This window comes from Homalodisca vitripennis, chromosome 5 (genome assembly GCF_021130785.1).
Source record: "Homalodisca vitripennis isolate AUS2020 chromosome 5, UT_GWSS_2.1, whole genome shotgun sequence".
Taxonomy (NCBI): domain Eukaryota; kingdom Metazoa; phylum Arthropoda; class Insecta; order Hemiptera; family Cicadellidae; genus Homalodisca; species Homalodisca vitripennis.
Genome location: NC_060211.1, coordinates 148,547,840 through 148,572,378, shown reverse-complemented (window position 1 = coordinate 148,572,378; position 24,539 = coordinate 148,547,840). Strand labels below are relative to the sequence as shown.

Below are 24,539 nucleotides of genomic sequence, written 5' to 3'. Positions count from 1 at the left end.
GTATTTATGTTAACTAGGGACCTTAAAATTATCCACTTAAATTTCAGTATAATCGGTACAGTAATATTTATTTGATTGGGTAACACACATACTCGATCACACAGACTCATACCATTAGTTTTATATATAACATAATAGATATAGATTGAAAGAGCTTGTTAAATGTAATCAATTGTTCTGTTCAGCGGGTACCTACTAGTAAACTATATATACGTACTAAGATACTACTAGTATCTTTTGAAAGTTGGAGAACATTTTAACCAGTATCTGTAAGTACAAACTGACGGTAAGATATATTAGCAAATGACTAAGTTAAAACCAAATTCTCCTTGAGTGGGTAAGTAAGGAGAGGCAAAGATGTTAAAAAGTTTTAAGGGTTGGGAAATAGTAATTTCGAAATTTATCAGCCTATTTTGTAATAAAAACTAATGAACTAAAGCTATTGAAGTCACTAATATACTGACCCAGCAGCTTTCGGACCTCATCCTGGCTGATGAAGACATTGAAGCGGCCCTGGACCTCAAGCGCTGCCAGCAGCGACGTCAGCAACAGTACCCACGTGGTCCCCAGAATCATGACGTCACAGATGGATCATATCGTAGCCCAGGTACAGTACACAGTATCGAGTATACTACGGAATACCGAATTGAAGGAGTTAAGATTTCAACCGAATAATGGCCTTTACAATAAAAATTAATTCAAATATCAGAAAGAATTTAAATTATTTAAGAAAACTGTGATTACATTATTTTAAATTTTATAACTGACTCCACAATAGAAACATAGCTATTGACTATTGGTTAAAAAAAATGTATAATACAAAACAAATATATATGAAATCCAGGAAACAATTTATTTAATTAAAATTAAGGATGAATTAAAAAATGAATTTAAATGTTATAGTATAAATTATTATTGAATTTGACCACCCAGTTTACGACCTGAGACTCTCCCCCTATACGACGCGCTGCGACGCCTCGCGACTGCGACACCAACGACGCTACTGAGGTGAGAGCGACGTCGCTGCCTCCCCTCGCGCAGGCGTCCCCCTCCCCTCCCACCACAAGACGTCCTTGCCGTACACATGTGTCACTAATGACCCGAGGAGCCCGACTTCACACCCACTCAATTTGGTAATTGGCCTCCACTGGAGTGTTGTCGCATCGACTTTGCGCCGATGCAATTTCCTGTCACCTTTAAAAGGGTTTAGGTTCTAATTGGAACCGACTTTCTCGCCGATCCCATGAACAAAGTAGATTCAATTTCCTTCCTAAGACTTTGCACTTTGTATTTTATGGAAGCAGTGTTTGTGTTGTTGGTGGTAAAATTAAATTCAATAGAACTGATCAATAATACATTTTGAAAGTTAATTCCCACTTCTTCGCGTCTTGTTGTCGCTAAGATGTTGAACATAGTTAATTATTTTCCTTGTGGTAATTCTCTAATATCAAATTGTAGATTATTATTTTCCAATAAATGTTGTTAAGTAAGGCCTAGAACGTATATCTCTGTCTTGAACATCTATGTGAAAAATATATAGCATAGTACAGCTGCTGTAATAACTGTGTAGTCGCTATCTCTCTAATAGGTTCGTCATTGTTTCTTCGCCCTTTATTCTTCAAAATTTCTTCCATCCATCTCATATAATCAAAATAACACCTTCAACACAGTGTTACTGTTTGTTACCTAATTGTCATATCTATAAATCAAAGGTAAAATAACGTAGTAACTCTGCTTATTTAGTGTTATCTATTATTTTTAACAACTTACTTTATGTTATAAACCGTATCAGTTTAGTCACAGTTTTTAAATAAACACGTTTTGTAGGGATACTAAAACAAACAGTAACTTCTCAATTTAAAAAGTCCTCTAGGGGGTTTGAGCAAAAGCATTAGTAAAGAAAATTTCAGATACATAAGCACTGTCCAAACCAAACTGACAGAAATTTCGAGCAAGTTTGTTCCCTAAAACTACCTTCAATAAAAATCCATATGCTATGTTGCTCATTCCCATTCTTTATGCCCTTGAAGGTAATTATAAAAACTGGTCATTTACAAAATATGGCATCAAACTTACATTTTACAAACTTTTAGTGTCATAACTATAAATTTAAATTTATATTTCCGTATAATTCTGTATAGAATGTTTTTAGTTCGCATGCTGAGGAATGGTTTTATTGCAATCATATTTTAGTACCCTTATGGGCATAATAAAACTTTATTGTAAGAGACTAGGTTTTCTTGCTTCCTTTTAATTTAATTGCAGTGATTATAACACATCCTACTTGTTATTAGACATGGAGATTGTAGTAAAGAACTCGGAAAATTGAAAGTTATTATATGAATTATAATCAAATATTAAATAAATTATTATTAGTATATTGTGAGTAAACACGGATATCTGTATTCAGATGTATGTCGGGCCAGTGTTTTTAAGCCTATACGTTTCGTCTACATATACGAATTCGCACCTAAAGACACATACTGAAACAATTCTAAAATGTAACATTTTACAATATACCTGCAAACATACCATGATTGTTTGAAGTGCAACTTTTAAAACTTTTAATACTTTTAATACATTTTGAAGTGCAACGAATTTAAACGTGATTTGTTGTATCATTAATTTATTTTTTTAGTCTATTTAGGATTTAAAATATTTACTCAAGAAGTTTCATACAAATCTGAGAAATTTAAAATCACACTATTTTAAACCAGTTCTTTGACTGATATAAATAAAAATGAAGTATATCAGTTATTATTAACTATAAATAGCTGCATGTAACTGATCTTAAATCTTTTAGAAGTATTTTGTCTCACTTTCCAACTAAAGTACATTTCAATTTTATAAAAGCGTATAATGATTTATAAAGTTTAGAAAATGGGAAGTAATACATACAAAGTATTAGTAAATGAGTAAAGTGGCATTGGGCCATTTAAGGAGATTTTTCATCACTCCCTTTTATACAAATTTATGTGTTGTAATATCGATATTATTGTTATGCAGCAAAGAGGAAGACTGCTGTGACAGCAGCGGATGTAGTATTTCACAGCAGCACATGTGACGGGAGGTTGTCTCAATGTTGACATCTTGTTCTGGTTACGTTCAGCCAGGGCCTCATAAATCGCATCTTTCTGTCTTCCTCTCTCTCCTTCCGTGTCCTGAGTGTCTGACACGTAAAGCACATCTGTGTCTGACACCTAGTTAGACAGCTTTAAAGTAAAGTGTCTGAATAAAATACTAACAAATGGGCTTCATAAGTTTGTTTTAATTACTGAGCCAGTAATTTATGTCACGCCTAGTGCCGCTGGCAGGGGGATGAATGTGTAGTGTGTTGTAAATAAAACATAATAACATAACAATATTTATATAATTTTTAAATTCTGTGACAAAAATAATTTGTGAAGACAACGATATAATACATTTACAAGGTTTTGTTTACTAATTTTATAGAGGTAATTAAATTTAATCGTTTTTTATTTTTGGGGCCGACCCCCCTTCCTTGTGTTAAATAAAACAATTTAATATTTTCTCCACAACCTATGTAATTTTTATTTTCAATTTATAAGCCTTATATTCACTTTAGGTAAATCCCGATCTTAATCTACTATTTCATTAGCTTGCTCGAATCCCTAGATTCTACAGTTACTATTACTAAAATATGCCTTTACATGTAAATTAGTCATAAAAAAAGTTTGATGTTCATTGTCATTATCGTAAGAACGCCCCGAAAGTAATGTCGGTGGACTTTCTCGAGCTTACGTTGTAAGTAGTAGATGTACAAACTTGTCATTTTGTGAAGATAATTTTTATAATCGTCTTTTGACTCAAATCACGTAAAAATACATATTCAGAATCCTTAGAAGTAATATTACTTAAGGATAAGGAAAGATACTATGATAATAAATACGAGATTTGGTCATATACATAATATATAAGTGGAGTACGTGAGACCACATACCCCATAACAGGCTTCGCTGAAGTTGAAGGCAACATTTTAAGCCAATAGCTCATTTCATTCTCGATATATTCTGCGGACAGATAGACAATCAGACAGGGAAGAAAGTTTACAACCCCCGATTAGACAGGACAGAAAGAATGTCAGCCTACTGAGTGATAGGCTTTAATAGCATACACCATCATAGTTCTTGTCTAGATAGAAATTAAAATTTATCATCAATTTGTATCATCTTCAGGATTAAACCGTTCGTGAGATATCTTACGGATACTCAGCCAAACCTTATAGAGGGAAATTCCCATCATTAGACACGATGTTGTCTATGTAGAAGTTACGTTGTATACAAAATTTGAAGTTCGTTGATTGGTTCTTTCTTAAAAATAAAGCGGTAAACAAACAGACAGGCAGCCAGATATACATACAACAGTGGAGTTTAGCCAAAAGCCTCAATGAAAGCTAAATATAAAAATTTAAGTTTGTACCACAATTTATTTTTGAGATATACTGCATTATAGGCATTCCTGACGTTTAGCCAAATCACTTGCAATATGATTATGATTAGTCTGTTTAAACTTGTATATTCTGTGATTTTTTCCTTCCCATCATGGTTACTTATAACATTAGTTTATAATGTTCCCTAACGCTCAGCCAAATCCCATGGAACTACAGACGCCACCACAAACATAAATCAGTTTGTTTTAGAGATATCGTGCGGACAGACACATAGATAGACGGGTAAACATTTTGTCCAGCCCCTCGAGTGATAGACTTCACTATAGCTCAGCCAATTACTTACATAACATAAATATTTTCAAAAATGTATTTCCAAACATGTTTATGAAATAAGTATTATTAATTGCAACATAAATATAATTAATTAAATTACTAATAAGCAACAGTAACACTGAAATCAGGTTGTAATGCCATAAAAATTAAAGACCAACAGATCAAATAACACAGGTAAAGTGACGAAATTGCAACTGCACATCAATTGGCAGTAGGGGTAGGGTGCGCTTTGATACTATTCACTTTGACATCTGACGTCATGACGGGCTGGTATTACGCAGCAATGTAGGCGGTTTCTGATTACAACCATGTAGCATTACATGCCTATTGTGCGATACATTCCATTCATCCAGGATTGACTGTGTTGTGTCAAAGGACATTCCTTAGAAGTAGTAATATTGCTAAAAAAGTAAGTGGCTAAACATAGGTAATTGCAATGCAACTTTGATGAACCTACACGAGGAGGTTTTGGCCACGGTAAATTACAAAACCTGCTCAATTAAAACTATGTTAAAAATTTAACATTTTAAATAGTGGGTCACAGAATTACAAGATAAAGATAATTACTTTAAGAGCTCTAAATCCAATGAAAAAGTTGTAATAACATTTCATACTAATTCTAAAACCTCTTACTCAAAAACCGTACATTTTTTTCTCGTTTAAAAATTTGTCGTAATTGGATCACAATTTATCAAAACCGGTACCTTTTTCGTTGTTACTGACATAAATACGGAAGTTATGGTTTGTAGCTAATTTGTTTTAAGTCTAAACTCAGAAATAAACAAGCTAAGCTAAATTTTAATGTAACCCCACGTTATAATAGCTCTACTACTTAATTTGTGGTTAACGTTCAATTTCGGGTATCCATACTTTTTGATCCCAGAGTAATGCCTGTCCTGTAATGAACCACACAGTCAACCGTAATTGTTTCTATTACGAGGTGAGATATTCAAAGTTTCCGAAGAAAACGATGACTTTCTAATATTACAATGAGTACAGTACAGAGTGATGATGACAAACCGGATATATTCTAAAAATCTATTTAGTACACTATAGTAACTATTTCCACAAGAAAATTATTTCTTGAGACTGGCCTTGACTACTTGTATGAGAGTATGCTCATTACTAAAATACAAAGTATGTATACTACAGTGCTGCTACAGTGAAAGAAATTATAAGGAATGTTGATTTTTTAATTACTGACAATATTATATCACAAACTAATCTAATTCTAACCCAGCAAATCAAATTAAAATATAAAAATGTACAAAGTTGGAATTTTATTTCTGGCGTTAAATTAATTTTTGTTTTTTTTTTTTTTTTTTTGTTATTTTACTAGTGATCAATGTTATTATTCCAGATCATAAGAAATATACGTAAGCATGTCATAACAGTACCTTATTCAAGACTGCTTATTCCAACTGTAGTAGTAGGTAATCTCTCACACTAAAGTTTAATACAGCTATCTGACATGTAAAAATTAACTTCCCTCTATGAACTAAGAGGTACTCTACGATTCAAAATGGAATGAAAGTCTTTTTTAAACATTTTTTATAATAAATTAAGGTGCTCTTCTATATCATCTTGTCTAATGATTAACGCTGCGATGATGAAGGATCGTAAACAATTCAAAACTCACAAAATACCAAAATCAGGCGTTATCGTTTGAATATCTCTTGTGAGTAATATGCACACTGAATTTTTGGTCCATTTGAACTGGACTATTCCAGTAATCGCTAGGAGAGTCTAGACATCCTATATCTTTAGTTACTCATAACTCCATTTTTAATAGGATTGTACTAAATCTTATTACTTCGTATGAAAATCCAATATTATGCATTGTTAACGTAAAAAAATGTATGGTATTGCTAGGTTAATAAGTAAACATTATGTATTAGGTTAGTTCTTTACCTGAAGAAGAGATCAGATTGCAGATCTCGAAACGTAGTGTTACTGATTTATTGTTTCACTGAACGATGGCAAATGTCCGGAAAAATCCTGTTTCCTTCACATAGGTTAATGTATTGATTGCAAGTATTATAAATAATTGTATTCGTATTCTTTGTTAAACTAATATTTATTTTATACGAAGTTTTATTCTAACCAAGGTCTGTGTCCTTAAAAGAGTTTGCGATTTGAGGAAGTCAGTTTACTCTCTCTTTTTTCTGCAGCCTACCCAACCAAGAATCATCTAATTTGGGGTAGGAGAGAACTATGAAAAATTGTGAAAATTTAAAAGTAATTCTGCACATGGTAATATGCAAACTTTATCCAAAATGCTACTGTATTATAATTTATTTGACCTAAAACTGGTTAAACTTTAACATAGGATTTTGGTACACAACAAATTTATGATATTTAGGGACTATCAATTAGGCAACTCAATAAAATGTTTTTCATTATTAAAAATAAGTTTAATATTCCAGTTAAATTTGTTTTCTTATTGAGCCTAGACAAAATTAACTTGAAAATAACTATCTAGTATTCTTCCGTTGTTAAAACTGACGATCGTGCTACCAAACATCACTCTGTCGTTTGGCGCAATCGTTTACGACTGTTTTAATTAATTATACGCAGGACAAAACAACGAGACAGATGTATATTCAGCACGCACCGCTGAGCTCTAACTCTCAATTACAGCCGAGAGATAACAGAATCAACCACAATCATCAATTGACCTCCCGGAGAGTCAACTGATGATGACAGCGCTACCCATTCATCACCCGCTCTTAACGAAGGGTTTGCGGCCAGCCGTCAACCGAGCTGTTGACACTGGTTCATAAGTCAGTAGTTTATTACAACTGCTACTCTTCATCCACTCATCCTCCTCGTTCCTATTGGTCCCTGTATAAAATATTCTACCTGTTACCCGGGACAAAACAGGGGATTTATGCTTTGTCGACAACCCCTTTTGTCCACCAAATATTCTTTGGGTTAGGTTACTGACTATCTATGAAATTCATGCGTTTAAATGACTAATTTTACAGTTAAGTGTGTTTGAGCCCTAAAATCGGCTAAATATATTATTAATGCATAACTTAGAAATTACATAGTCCATATATGACGTTTATTTCTTAAATTTCAAATAAATACTTATAATGCTCTTGAACCTGTACTTAAAGTACGGATGAATAATCATCTATGAGCGTAGTAAAGCATGACATTATTGTACAATAAAATTGTATAATTCAGTAGTGTATTACGTTTTAGTATTAAGTTTTAAATGTCGTCGATTTAGTAACCAATTATAAGTAAATTCAAGGTTCGTGGAACATTATAATGTAATGTTTTACATTGTAGCAGATTCAAATTTGTAGGTCATATAACAAACCAACGTGCAGTGTAGTGACACAAATATAGGTTACAAATGCTATTGGTACAAAACAAGACAATGTGAATAAATCTATTATAAATATATATGAAGTTTTTTCAGATCTGAACGAATAGAATACCAAATTTTTAAACTCTATCTTGAAAAAATAAACTTGTAACTTACATTCGTAATTTCAAGCTTCAGAATCTAATGTAAATCTTGGTAAGTGAATTTACCGTTGTGGTCATTTTAGTGGAATAGTTGTAGGCAATTACTAGTAGTAGTAGGCAATTTTAATCGTCTAAGCCTTTTTTTTCTTTGAATTAAACTTATTTTTTTGTGACTTTTTCTTTTACATTATAATGTTGTTAATTCATTCAAATATTGATAACTTAATAAGTTTTCATATGTGAAATTTTTTCAATCAGGAGTTATTTTATTTTTGTTTTAGTATTAACTTTTGTTGATTAACATGGTTTGTAAGATTTTTCTATTTAGGAGAAAGATTTTGTACGTTGTAGTCTGTTAAATTTTAATTGGAAATTCTTATCAAACCGGAGACGGACATTTCGGCCATTGCTGTAAAGTGCGTGTTTTGTCTTGGTTTCATGCACGCAGCAACATTATGAACTTATATGTGATTATTTTAATAAATCCACTGTTTCATTTATCATTCATAATAACAAAATGATAGAATAATTTCTTGGTATCCAATCGTAGTGGAGTATAGCGAGATTGGTTTTGAAATACTGTTGACGAATTCATCATCAGAGTACCCATAAAACTGTAACGTAACGTAAAAAAAAACGCGGAATTTTAATAGGAATTTGAAATATTTTCATGGCTGCCAACGAAATGGAAATTTGTATAATATATGACAGGTATTAGAGAATTTCTGTGGTTAAGTTGGAAGATTTGAAATCATTTCTTAGCGAACACTTATGACCTAAGAGTAAATACGCTCCATATTTCAAGCCTTAGCACGCTAGATTCTGTGATAAGCCCATACGTAATGGTATTGCAGGTTTCCTTATCTGCTCGTGTTAGGGTTTAAAACCTTTAACAAAATCTTCGTGACCTGAAATTCTGACAGTTTGTGAAATAACTGAAGTATAGCTTTAAATGCATTTACTTGTTTTTAATTCTGTTATCAGTACACATTAACATTACCAATATTAAAATGTGGTAGATTACACTTACACAGTATAATTAACGAAGACACGTAGAAACTATGGGAGCTCATTCTACATAGTAAAAAAAGTTTGTAACATGGGTCCTGAAATGCTTAGTTAGTGAATTGCGGCAAGTGAAATATTTCGCCCGGATTTCAGCTAACCGTGTAAAAAGGAGGTATTTCTGAAATTCTGGTAACATAGATTAAGAGGCGAATCCAATCGTTTCTTATGGCTTTTTGCCTGATAAACTGAATAAAACAGGTCGCAGAACTGTAAATTGTGCAGTTTTTTAGAAACCTAGTAGAATGAGCACCTACAGTTTCTGAATATCTTAGTGATTCATCATGAATAATTTTAAGATTTAAGCTAGTATTATGTCTAAAAAAGTGAAGTTTTAGTAGTATTCAAAAAATTTTAATGAATATAATATATTTTAAAATGTGGTGGGGGGGCAATGTGGGAGGGAATGTTATTTTTCATAACTGCCGCGACAACTGCTCCAGCTGACCGAAGGTCCCAATTCCATAATAGCCTTGACAGGTAATCTCCAGACCCATGTTACACTCAGGAAATCGTTAGTAATGGCAATGTGAATTACAACGTAAAATATTTGTCGTACCTGAGGATGCAACTTTATGCCGACACAAGTTAGAACTATATAGTATGGGAGCCCTTCACCATGGATGTCCTGATCCTTACTAATATAATACTGGAGGTAATTTTCGGTGGACTAGACTGACGCAGATTGTCCAGTAATAGAAATATTGGCCAAAATATTATCAAAAAATCAAATAAGAAGAAAAAAAGGTTATGCGACAGAAAATAGATTTATACTAGATTCTAAAAACTAGAGATGACAATAAAAAGTCTTAGTGGGGCAAAGTGGAAGCGAAGTCAATGACTTTTCAATAACAACTTTGTTATTTACCAATTCAAAATTATTTTTTTAATCTGAATGACTTATTATGGTTTGTTATATATAAAACCAATTTGTAATAGTAAAAATAACCATTTACATTATGTTTAGTTATACTTGTATTTAACTTCCAGTGATATACTAAACATATCTGAACATCACTTAAAAAAAGGCTGTCTTACTAAAAGTTTCTTGTTATAAAAACATGGTTATTTTCATTTATTCTTAACTAAATATTCGTAATGTGTGATTAATAATATGTAATTTATATTATTAATTTTGTAAAAGTGTATATTAAAAAAATCGTTTCAATAACTCCAAACTGGTCCGCAGATTTCTTTATATTTTTCCAATTACTGATCAATATCTATTATACTGTAAGTTATGTTGTATATATTTTAATTTGAACTACCTTGGTAAATGCCACATAACGTTAATTAACGTTAATTTGCAGTCTTTCTGGTCAGTTGTATCTATGTCTTATATTGTAAGCTATGCCATCTTACTGTGTGAAATATTGTGTCAAATATGTTGTAAGAATTATAATGGTTTACCGTTGGAAATAAATAAATTAAAATGTATAATGTAACTTCATTTAAGCTTACCTTAGTTAATTTATATAAAATATTGCTTTGAAGGCAGTTTCCGTATTTCTAAGCCACTGTCTAGGCCTACTTGGTATGTTGGATGTTGAAGATGACGTTTGGGCGAACAAACACAGACTGCAGGTACAACAAATGAAGGTATCGCAGACGTGTAAGGGACGTGACAGGAATGTGCTGACTGGGTCACGTGATCGCCAGATTTATGTTATCAATTTAGGACCCTACAACCATAAAGTAAATGGAAAATATAAAAACATTCAATGTTTATGTTTCAATGTCCACCTAATTGATTAACACTTAACTATATATGACAAATATATATTCCTTAGAACTATATTGAGTGTAGTTTGGCAGCAAATGACTTTGCAAACCATACTCCATGGAAAAGATTATCACAATGATGTTTAATGATGCTCATACTATAGTTTTTTTTTGCTAAAGAAGATCCTTGACGGAACCACAGTATTTTCAAACTCTCAAAATAATAACTAATAAGCGATTTCGTAAGGGTTTACACAGATAATAATTGCGCATTTAATTATTAACCTAGAACTAGTTATTTTTTGTACGTCGTTTTTCAATAGTCATGCGACAAATGCTGTATAAGACTTTTTCACTGCGATTACTTTTGGAATATCAACGAGTTAAATTGGAGAAAGCACAAACTTTAAACAAAAAACCTTGTTTTCTCCGTATTTTTAGTTATCATAATACACAATAACTGACAAAATATGTTTCTTTTACTCGAACACATGGGTGAGTGCTACCTAATCAGCAAAAACTTATTTCCCATATAATATAGGAGTATATTTTAATGTGGTAGACGTTGAAAGTGAGATATGTAGCGTGCGAGGGGAGTTACCGGAATCCGACTCCGTCAGGCTTCTTCTTAAATAAAAAAGTATATGTGTCCTTTTATGGAAAAATATGATTTCTCTCAAAAACGGAAAAATACCACAATCAGAGCCAAAAACCTTGAATAGTAATCTCGACAAAACTATTCGTTTTTGATGGAGGATCACAATTACACTTCATGATCAACTGTGAGTTCATGCATCGAAATATCGTTCCAGTAGGCACTCTTTTGATGGAGGAAACAACACACTGTCCGTATTACCTGGGATTTTAATGGATGGTTATCACGTTGTAATGGAGGACTCCAATCGTTTTAGCTAGTCAGAACCGTAGTAGATAGTAATTCCAATCCTACGGATATTCTATCACCATACGTCATTGAAGGTATCCGAATCCTATGAGTATACTTTATATAGATTACGTCACAAACTCTCCATAGTATGATCACATTATGATAACATTTCCACCACTGGTAGTTGTTTAAATAATATGAAATTAAATAGAAATCTTTCAGGAAAATAATAAACTTTATACTTAAATAAACTTTATTTCTTATTCAAATGTTAAGGATTTTCTTGGAAGAAAGACTTAGGAAACTTATTGTAAAAGAAGCAATAAGTACGGTTTAAATTTAGTTTTCCAGATCTTATTTCTCCGTATATCGGTAGGCTGCTACTAGGTACCCGCGGAGATTAATATACACCAATTACAATGGTTATTTTGGTAGGCTACTCCAGGATGTAATATGGTAATAAGCCTTACCATTACTCGTATATGACGCTATACTCAAAACAAAATCTAAATGCAATGCTGCATAATTGTTTCATATGATATAATAAATTATTTGATTTAATTGTTTGTTTTCTATCAATGTAATATAACCATGAAATTATTGATTGGCATTTACCTACATTACATGAAAATATTTATATTTATGCCTTGACAGTATAATACCTTGCTGTACTGACGTTTGTCACGATTTTAACCCCTTAAGAACAATATTAAAGCCTAAACACTGTTGTATAAGTATGGGAGGTTTTCATTCAAACATTGTAAAACGTCGATCTTTTTATTTTTATTGGTTACTCGGAATCAAATTTAAAAGTTGTTTGTTCTTTACCATTTTAGTTTTCAGCAATTATAGACAATTTTATCTTACTTTAAAAGTGAGAGCTCGTAGATATATTGAGTTATTATCGATTATTAATAAATAGATAACATTTCTGTGCCTCATCGTTTCGGTATCATAAACCATTACCGTATATTTATCTTTATATAAATTGAGAGATCTCGTAGGGACGTATCATTATTTGTGGTAAATCAATAGAGTTAAGAAGGTGAACAATTGGTTGCCTAGTACAACAAAAACAAGGGGATTAATAAGGGTTTAAATCAATTTTTCAATAATCATATTTGATTACACAGATGGTACGTAAATGTGTAACTTAAACTTCATGATGTTGTGTGCATATATATATATATATATATATATATATATGTGTGTGTGTGTGTGTGTGTGTGTGTGTGTGTGTGTGTGTGTGTGTGTGTGTGTGTGTGTGTGTGTGTGTGTGTGTTTAAGTAAATCATTTATATTTTTTAATATAATGAACTGTTTATACTTCAGCCACACCATATATATGACAGAATCTTTGTACGCATATTTGTAAAGTTCTAATAGGTAAACATACCGGAGAAAAAAAAACCAAAGTTTCTTGTATATATATATTTGGTATTGAAGAGAGTTAATATTTAATTGACTCAGCAGAAGTTATTATTCACCGGCACAATATAGTCTGATAAATCGTCCATAGTTAGTAAACAGCAAAACATACACTGAGTTAAGCCGTATTTTGCGGCGAACCTCTCTGATTAATCCCCCGGCAGATAGCAGATCGGAGGAGTCTAGTTGCGAGGGGAAGTTGAGCCGATGCCGCTAATTACGTCTTATCTTCATCTGACACATGGGTGTGGGAAAAAACTAATTACCTCTCTAACTCTAATCTCTGCCCAGATGTCTTCTGTGTGGAGTAATTGGCTGGGGATGTTTTACACAGGATTGTGGTGCGAGAACTTGTGTTTCAAAGTGGCAAATTCTAGGCACATTGTAATCCCATTATCTACGCTACAAATGTGAAGTATTTTAACGTCCCAATAAACCCATCTGTAGAAAGTTTACAAATTTGTATAAAAGATAATATTATAATATTTTGTTATATCATTCTTTTCCATTCTAGTCCAGGTGCTTAGAACCATTTTTCATTATGTACTGTAAGCACAAAATTTGGATTAATGGAAATATGTTAAATATATTTTTTTAACAAATCCATTGTTAGCCACGCTAATTTTGATGGATGTCGTAATGGGAGTGTAGCTATTGGGTTAGAAATACCAAAAAATAATTTTTCTCAAATTATATTTTCTCTACATTGATACACGTAAAAACAATCGTCAGACACAACATATAAGTATTAGTTATATCATCTTTAGACAATTAGATAAACAGAGTATAAGACACCAATTTAGTGGTATTTATATGGTTAGTTCACGCTGATTTAAAACTTATGTACGTGTCTGTTGTTTTGGTTTTAAATTTATTAAATTAAGATATATATATATATGTATATATATACATTATATATATATATATAATGTGTACATATATATATATATATATATATATATATATATATATATATATAAAACCAAATTCCAAATTCAGATGCTGATAAAAAGTTTTTAGGTTGCCATTCTTGCGAAGACAAGCGTTGTGGTACATGCAAAATTCTAAATCCTTGAAAAACTTTTAAAAGTAGCACAACTAATAAAACATATCAAATTTCAAATAACATTAACTGTAAATCGAAGAATGTAATCTATCAGTTGTCTTGCAAATTTTGTCCCAAGGACTATATTGGTTTAACGACAAATCCCTTACATATTAGGATGAATAACCATCGGTCTTCATCCAACAGAAAAGACGACAAATTAGTTTCACAACATGCATTGGCTCATAACGAAATATTTAATAATTGTTACACATTAAAAGGGATTTGTACCAGAAGATTCTTCCAAAATTCAATTAGAAAATTTAGAACAAGCATATAAATTAGTCACTAAGTCAAAATTACCTTTTGGATTAAATATGAAATGATCTGTTAAAATAGTCTAAATTAATCTAGAAAATCTAAAACAATGTATTGTCTATATTTTAATAAATTAATTTTATTTATCTTTAATGAATGTATAACTACAAAACTACAAAATTGTTAATATTTAATTTAATTTTAAGCTGTTGGAACGCCTTTTTATATTATTAATCTAAATTTTAATTTAATATAAACCCTTTTTCGTATAATATACCAAGGAGTTTATAAAACTACACTATAAATCAGAACAGAACATTCCAGCTGATTCTAAAAATGTATATGTTTACTTTTAATTCTGAGATTATATACACTTTTTGTATCCTTTATGCAGAATATATATATTTCACTTCTTATAAAAATTCATATATAGATTTAGAGAAAAAAAAACTTATTGTTTGATTATAAAACGCATATTGGCCCAAGACTCCTGGACTATTCACTGTTTACATACATGTTTAGTTTACAGCTTACTAGTCAAGAAGCAACTGGATTATCAGGATCTTCAGTCAATTTTAATTCCTAATATGAATTTACACGATGAACCTACGTGAGCAGACAACGCAATATAACTATTTTCCTCAAAATGGTTTAATTGTACCTCGTTGATGTAGGAAATGCGAAACAAATAATATTCTAATATTTTATCGTTACATTACATTTATCAGTCATTTATATACTGATATAACAGAGATTATTAATTTATATTCATTATGTCCGATAGAGTATAATCAATTAGTTTGTTTTACTTTTCATACAGTATAAACTGTTTCATATTCTAGCGTCTTATGTACTTGTAATTATAAACGACGCTTTGCATGATTACTGGCAACGATTATTTGAAATATGAAATATTAATAGATCTGAATCATTTAAGAACGTGCATTAGTTTTCCTATTATTGTTGGTTTATACATATTTAACTGTGTATAATGTAGATCAATAACAATTATTTTAGTATTACAGTATATACGGTAATTTATTCATATTTATCTGAATTTACTTGGTTTGAGACAGAGTACTAAAATGTTTTGACACCATAAGGAGAAGATTTCCCTTACATTCCCTGTCCTCGAAACTAGAATTCTAATTTGTAGTGTTAGTTGGCTAATGTCAGAAACCCTTTTTTAATTCAAGCAATTGTTTATTTCCTATTTAAAAAAGCTTTAGCTCAAGAAAGCTGTACAAATTACTCAAAGGGAGTGATAACATTGTTGCTATTATTATCCTTATATATGGTCCGTACGAAAACTGCGATAGTAATCAACTCTGACACAAGCAGTTACTCTAAGAAAAGTTATATGGGCCCATTAGAGGCTAGATAGTAGTTCTCAAGGATATCAGTTACGTCTACTGACTGCTTTTAATTAGTTGGCCACATGTTTCTCGAGCTAACTGGTTTCAATCCTTTCTGCTAGAATTGCCACTTCTTTTTTAGGAAGTCTTTGTGGAAAGATTTATCTAATGTCTGTCTGTCCGAATATCTCGAGAACAAATTGACGCATAGTCTTGAAATTTAACGTCATTTTTCATACGCAATATAAAGTTTGATTATGGAGCATGTTACTCTATGGGATTTAGCTGAGGTACTCTGAAGCTCCAAATATCATGTGGGATATTTTGTTTATAGCAAAAGCCAAAATCAATAAACGTTGGCCAAAGTTTTGGATGAGGGCTATGACAGGAGGTTGGAAAAATTGTTTTATATCTGTCTGAGGGGTAAAAACATTCTCCTTTATGATTATCTCTCTCTGTATGTCTGGTCACAGGATGTATCAAAAATGAAATTTTTCTATAAATTTCAAAATTTGCATGCAACTTAAGTGAAGCTCGTTACGCGTCACTCCTTGTAATTATTACACTGAGGTCAACATTGTTCGAGAATTGTCTCTAGTGTTCATTTCCTTCTTTATGTCACTACAATGTAAGCATTCGGAATACACAGCAGGGATCACTTCTGGCTAGCTTATATCTTCCAGTTAAACCTACCACAAGGCACAGCAAAAACTGATGTGTCACTTAAATCAGGGCAACCTTATGGATGTTCAGGAGCGGCACATCACTACCCGCAAATATCGAGATTCAGGGGTGAAGGGGTGATTCGATTGGCTTAGTCTACTGCGGAACATGACTGTTGGAGTGGTGAGGTTTGTTCCCTAAGTATCAGACGTTCTTGCTAGCCTGAACAGGGTGTGCCACTCTCTGCCTGCTTGGACTAGAGAGTCTGGTTCAGATCTGGCCTCCCCTTATTCTGGGGGGACATGATTTTGAGATTAGTGCCCTAATTCTTCCTCATGGATCTCGATAGGAGGCAGTCCATACCCCCTAACCATACCCATCCTAAATATCCTGTTACTCCGGAAGAAAAGGTTCTTATAGGACTAAGTGCAATTTATAAGCTTCTTCTCCCAAGAGAAAAAAAGCATTTGGAAGTTACTTTGAAATATTTAGAACAGAAGGCCGTATCCTGTTATGTTGTATATTAACACATGTTTCCTCTCAGATGTCACTCTCACATTCTATCAGGTGATAACGACACCCCCCGGTAGGCGGCGCGGTCGTTTCCCTCCCTGGCAGTAAATATGTCACCGATTGTCGTCGTCAGGAGTTATAGCTGTGGATATGGAGTCTATTTTTGTATCGTTACAATAAATTCTGTTTTATTAGTGAACCCTACCGTTAATTTTCGGTAACGTTCGTGTAATATGGCTCGCTGTCGTTTATGTTACAGTGTTGTCACGTTGTTACACTTGTATTGTACACAGATCACCACCAACAATAAATTCGAAAAAAATATTTTGTACCTTAATCAGATTTTTTGGAACAAGTAGTTTCACGTAGAAGAAATTTAATAAAACTCCCCTCTAGACCTCAGGGTTTTCCAAATCACCCAAGTCTAGACTGTTCTGGAGACAGTGCCAAATACCGTATTAAGACTTGGCAACGAGTGTTCCCTTACGGTAAATCTCGTCCTCTCAAGAGCATTCTACTTTAGCTTCCGAGTGGCTTTACTTCTCAGAGATAATCATTCTGGCTCTGACTTACACGAAATCCACTTGCTTTAATTTAAGCAAGAGCAAAGTGTGTTTGCATACATTTAAAATGTATGCCAGAATATTGCATACACATTAACTTATTAAACACATTAAACATATAACTTAAAATAACATCTTGCCTCAGACACGTCTACGCTATCGGCAGTGCCAATCGCTAAATTTCAGAAAACTGTATATATATATATATATATATATATATATATATATATATATATATATATAAAACAGTATTTTGTTAGGTAAAAGGAAGCACAAGAGAAGAAAGAAAACCACCGAAGGTGGCAAATAATGTTAAAATAATACTAAGGCATTTCTAAAAATATATATCCCAGAGGAATATGATTGTTATAAAACTGCTTAATGTAGTCTGGTATGGATATTTTATTATTATTTTTACAGTAATTTTTTTTCTGAACAAATATCTCTATGAGGCACTTTTACAATTGTCTTTCCAGTTAAATATTTATTTAACCGATCATTTCTTACATTTAAATTATTTAAAACTGTACATAAGTATAAAAACGGAGCTGAAAAGTTCACGTACGTTCATGTGGTATAAAAAGGTTTCAAACAACCTCTTTGATAATATGTTTAATATGGTATGTGACAACTTGTGTGATCTGTAAAAATATTTTTGTTGTGTTTAAAGTCTAATATTGGCGATAAGTGGTTTAAAAAAAAAAGGAATTTTTTATATTTGTGGCAAACAATAAATATTTTAAGGTATAAAGACTTTGATAAATCTATACCATCTAGTTTTATCGAATTGAATATTTATATGCTATATGTTTTATTATATCTAAAAATTCCTAGCTTCAACTGAGTAGCTTCCAAAGTTTTTGTTTGTTTGTCATTTTTTTATTGTTTCATCACTTTTTCATTTTTAATTGAATTAATTTGAAAATAATATAGCTTGGCATTTGAAGATCGCCCTTTATTTATGTTTTTCCGAGAGCAGTCTCAAGCTATACATTTCAGAGTTTGTATACATAAAGCTTTGGGATACTGAAGTTGCCGTTAGTAACCGAGTACTACAAGGAACTGATTTCTAGAAAAATGTGAAAAAAATAAATGTATGCAGCGCTTTAAACATCTGGAAGAAAAAACACCAGTGATATAAAATGTTGAATTCGGAATAGTTATACTTAGTTGTAAGTACCTTCAACTTTTTATATTGTCCGTAAAGGACGTTAGTGATTTACTATTTTCAACCAGTAACGGTTGTCAACCTCACTAGCAATGACATATTATTGTAAATCTCGTACGTAAATATAACATTCTTAAACCTAAATGTGACTCTTCATTGTCGAAAGCAAAGGCAGAACCATCTATTAGTACTGTATAAATTTTTAAAAGTAATTACAATTTATCAACATTGAACTTAATATTCTTCTTAAAATTTTGAATATTTTTTTAGAAAAGATTAGAAAAATTAAAACGTTTAATTTAATCAGGATAATATTGTACTATATTTCAAAGGAGTATGAATTAACTGTTCTAAATAAGTATACAAATCATAAAATACATCATTGGGGTTTATTTTTCCTTCACGTAAATGTACTGATGAAGAGAACCATCTCAGCGAAGACAGGAAGTGCAGGAGAGTTATGACGTGTGTTTCCAGGAAGCTGTATAACACGTGAGGGAGGGAAATTTATTGGTATCCTCTCTTCTCTCTCTTACACAAACTGTTACGCTTCCATGATTACGTTATTAAAATATTCTCAGCCAACATTGTAACAAATAGTAACTTTAAATACGTTTCAGCGAGCCAAACCTTAGAATAAATCTTTCCGTCTTAGACAACATTCAAGATTTAATAATAACTTTATTATTATGCCATTTCAAGTCAGCTTTTGAAAGCAAGAATATTCTCAGCCAACATTGTAACAAATAGTAACTTTAAATACGTTTCAGCGAGCCAAACCTTAGAATAAATCTTTCCGTCTTAGACAACATTCAATATTTAATAATAACTTTATTATTAAGCCATTTCAAGTCAGCTTTTGAAAGCAAGAATATTCTCAGCCAACATTGTAACAAATAGTAACTTTAAATACGTTTCAGCGAGCCAAACCTTAGAATAAATCTTTCCGTCTTAGACAACATTCAAGATTTAATAATAACTTTATTATTAAGCCACTTCAAGTCAGCTTTTGAAAGCAAGAATATTTTCGGACACCATTGTAACGACCAGTAGATACTTGCTATATTTAATGACCTTCAATATAAATTTGTGTAATTGTGTAACTATTCATCCTGTGCCCAATGAAAATAAAATGTGTTTTATCTTATAAATATGAAACGCTAAATGTGTTGCTAAGCGCTAATCTTGAGAAGGATTGGACCAATTCGGCTAACTATCTTTTTAATGTTCTGCATATAAAACACTTAAGAAGGTTTATATGAAGAAATAGATTGGAAAACTATCCCGCAATATTTCCAAATTAGGACACATAATAATAATATGTGCGAAACAAATAAAATTTAACTGACAGTTTGAATATAGCTGTTAACTGGCTAAAGTGTTCCATAAAAGCTAAAAAATTGATTTACAATTCAATTTTAGAAAAAATTTTAAATATATATTTCTGGATCAGTTGTATAAGGTAAATAGCAAAGATGAATTAACTATGTAACTTTGATCAATATGCCCCAATGAAGATCTTAAAACATCTAATACATTAAACAGATTTGAACATTATTATAAAACCCACCGTAATAGACAAAGCTGTATAAAAACATAAGGTACTCTAAACTTGAAATGAAATGAAATGAAAAATGACTTTATTAGAGGCGAAGTTAGGACTATAAAGTCCTCTCTACCACTTAACCCAAACTTGATAGTTTCCTTAACGTTGTTATGTAACATTTTAATTTTAGCTTAAGAAATATATGACAATATAAAATAAAATACTCCAATGAGCCATTCTTTTACAGACTTCAGTCTGAAAACACCTATTAAAAACCACTACTTTGACATGTTTCATGAACTTAGTAGATTTCACCCTTACACCGGGAGTAGACGGTTAGAGGTAAACGTATGTTCCTCAGTTCTACTTATGTATGTATACTTACTTTAATTTGACAAGACAAATATGTCCTTAAAAATATCGTAGTAGATTGCAAGAACCTGAAATAGACTTTTTAGACTAAAGTATGTTTCTGCGAACTATATAATTAATACGATCTGACGCATACTTTTTGATGAGGGCAACGAGGCAGACTATATCAGTAGTTTTCACAACTAATAATATTAGGTATTGTATATGAAATACATTTGACGTAATGATTTTATTACACAGGAAGCAGGAATACCAAATAATAAACTAAAGGGATAGGTCATATTGTTATACGGTTTTCTTACTTACTTTAACAGAATTATTAGGTACGTTTTTTATAACAACTTTGTTCATAACAAGTTATAAAACAAGATAGAAATACACTGTAAAAACATGATGAGTATTGCTTGAGCAACAAATATATCTGGGATCACGGGATAACATCCCAAGTCACGTGACGTCAGCAGTCAGCACATTCCTGTCACGTCCCGGACTCGTCTGCGATACCTTCATTTGTTGTACCTGCAGTCTGTGTTTGTTCGGGTGCAAATATTTTTAGTTTCTACAACTAGAGACAAATATTTAATACCAGAATGTTGTGAGTAATTGGCATTGATGAATCAAAGCCAGGGTTTCATTACAGGATCTTCTATAATTACAACTTCAAATATTGAAAATGAGGTCACTTAATTTTTTTTAATGCTTCTTAATAGTAAATATTAAGTATTTTACTATTTAAAATCAATCTGATATCAACAGTATTTTGGAAAATAGACGGAATATTTTTGGATGAATATCAGAAAAGTTAATCTTTAACAAATGTTTAATCCACCGTCTTTGGTCTAGCTAGATAATGTTTTGGGCAAATCCTTAAACTGTAAAATTTAATTAATATATTGAAATAGCTGAGTCTTGATTTAAACAAAATATTAAGCTGTTAGTACAGGTATATAATTTTTATTGGGTACTACAATCTAGTACTTATGTAATAGGTTTTATTTATTATTGGTGATTATCTATCGTCTCGGTCTATCATTCTGAGAAATCGAGTTTGAATCTTGATTAGTGCCTTGCATTTTTGCACACGAGCAAGTAATCCTATGAAAAAAATCAATACAAATTAATCAGAGTTAATAATAATAAAAAATATAAAGTTTCATATTTTTTATTAGTTAAATACAAAAACTATTGTGCAATTAGGATCGGAAACACCCTCACACATTGAACTTAAACGGTGTCGTGAAAGTTAAATGCATAAAACTGCAAGAACATAGCAATGTATTATTATGTTTTAAGAAAACTAAAAACTACGCAATATATCTTGAGCACACTGGGAAACAGTAATATATATAATGTAATACTTATTTTAAGAAGTAGAAAAAAGTGGAAGAAATTTTGAATTTTATATCACACAATTGGTTTCATACAGTTCAGAGAAGAAAACAATGGTAATTTATGATCTTTATGTTTTAGTTTGAATATTTTATAGTTTTCAATTTACTTTAAATAATTGGTAATACATCGTAAAGTAGAAAAATTTCAAACTAAGCTAAGATACAATTACATTTTTTATTCCAGTGTTGTAATGATAAGTAACAATACAATATAACTAGTTCGATGTTTTAATGATTCTTAATACTGGAAAAGTATTTTCAGAGAATCATTTCAATTCCATTTTATAAGGATGCATATTGCTTTTTACTGAATACCCAATACTGTTTATATTTTCACTGACGTTGATCTGTACATCAAAATACCAAAAATAATATGTCAATGCATGACAGAGAAATACAGTAACATAAAATCATCAAAGGTATATAGTTTTAAGATTATGTTAAGAGCATATGAACCCGATATCAATTATTAAATCATCTTTACCGTGTTTGTTAAAACTGTTTATATGCTGGAATTAATGAGTAAAGAGTTTAAGCAAATATTCTCATTAAAAAAGTATTCCTCACAATGTTCAATGTGTTCGCGCTAGCTTCTATGGATCTATATTTTACATTTCATCAATAGTTACCTGATTCACTGGGTTATTAGTTTATTTTGTTGCTCAAGCCTACACTTGACCAAACACTTATGTGTTGTACCAATAGCTCTAGAAAACAGACTCGACTAGATAAGAGAGAGTGAGAGATATAAACGTAGTGACATAGAGTTACGCATATGTCCTCTATGGTAGTGGGGACGGGGTGAACTGCCTAGTACAGTGCCAACAGAGCTCAATGGACCAGCAACCCTTCATTGGGAGAGTGTGACAAATGGGTGGCAGGTCATCAGTTAACTCCCCGAGTGGTCAATTAATGCGCACAGTAGATTGTGTTAACCCTGCAATATTTTCATATTTGGACCCGCAATCAACGTTGTACATCCGGGTGTGGCAATATACACATAATGAGATAGTAATGTATGTATAATAATATGTTCCTCAATAGAAGTGAGAACATGAAGAATACACTAAACTAACCAAATTACCTAGTACCGTGCCAACAGACGTCAATTGGCCATGTAACACTTCACTTGTAGAGTGTGACAAATGGGTGGCAGGTCATCAGTTAACCACCCACCCATGTGTAACAATGGTTACTTGCAGTGTGGTAAATTCATGCATGCAGTAGATTCTGTCAATCCTGCAATATTTATTTTTTTTTACTATTCAATTAATGTTACATAAAAAATAACGTTATTTAATGCGACGCAACTTGCCTGTGAGATGTTGGATAAAATAAGATTGACCGGTCGAAGGGAGTCCAAGCTCCCCTTTATTTTTTTAAATAATCCTTATGTAAGTATAAACGTGTTTAGTTTCAGTTCTTTTAACAAAGAATAGTTTATTAAAATAAAAGATATCATTAAAACAAATTTTGATGTTAGTGTTCCAATAAAGAGAATCCAACTACACATATTTTGTAGGATTTCATGAATATATTTGATTAATCACTGCACACGATTTATTTACTTAATTAAGTCAGGAAAAGCACATTGTGGGTGGACGGTTTGTAATGAAAACGGTGACAATTGGTGATTCACTTTCGATTCTAGGCAGAAGTAGAAATAAACAATTAACTAATTAATACATCACTACGAAGTTTGTTAAATTGTTACAGCAGTATTTTAAAAGTAAAATACCTCTTATAGGACAACAAAAGAAACGTAAAAGTTAACCTCAACAAATAAATTTATATATTTAAATTTTACACGATAAAACGAATGAATACATTAGTAGAAATGGTTTATATTAACTAAACTGTAACCATAGTAGACACATTTCTAGAGAAGTAATGTTAGAAGAGAACAATACTCGTTGAATTATTGGGACAACTCTACCGTGAGTTGACTGATACTCTGTTAGACACTGCATTAGGTCCCAATATCGCACCTTGTCTGCGCCTCGTCGCACAGCACCGCACTGCGGCTAGTGAGTGATCTTCTATGCGACCAACTACTCTTTATGTATATACTAGCACCAGATTATAGTGTTTCACGGTATTTTTATTATTAATATAACTTATAGTATAAGCTATTTATACGGTAGCTTATCTGCACAACGTTCTTTCTGGAAGATTTTTTGGCTTTGTATTATCATGGAGTACAGAACACAAAACCGCCATATTCAGAAAATATATTCGTATGAGCTAATGCAATATAATGCGTTTTTAACATAATAG

The 24,539-nt window shown here is 31.8% G+C and overlaps 1 protein-coding gene across 1 annotated transcript in view; it reads right to left on the bottom strand.

Moving 5' to 3' along the window:
* LOC124363015 (tyrosine-protein kinase Dnt-like) overlaps window positions 1-994 on the bottom strand; it is an 89,859-nt gene extending 88,865 nt beyond the window's left edge. Inside the window, exon 1 of the mRNA XM_046818074.1 lies at window positions 465-994. Within this exon, the coding sequence (XP_046674030.1) occupies window positions 465-576 (112 nt within the window). The 5' untranslated portion in view covers window positions 577-994. The remainder of the gene's footprint in view (window positions 1-464) is intronic.
* Between the last annotated feature and the right edge of the window lie 23,545 nt (window positions 995-24,539).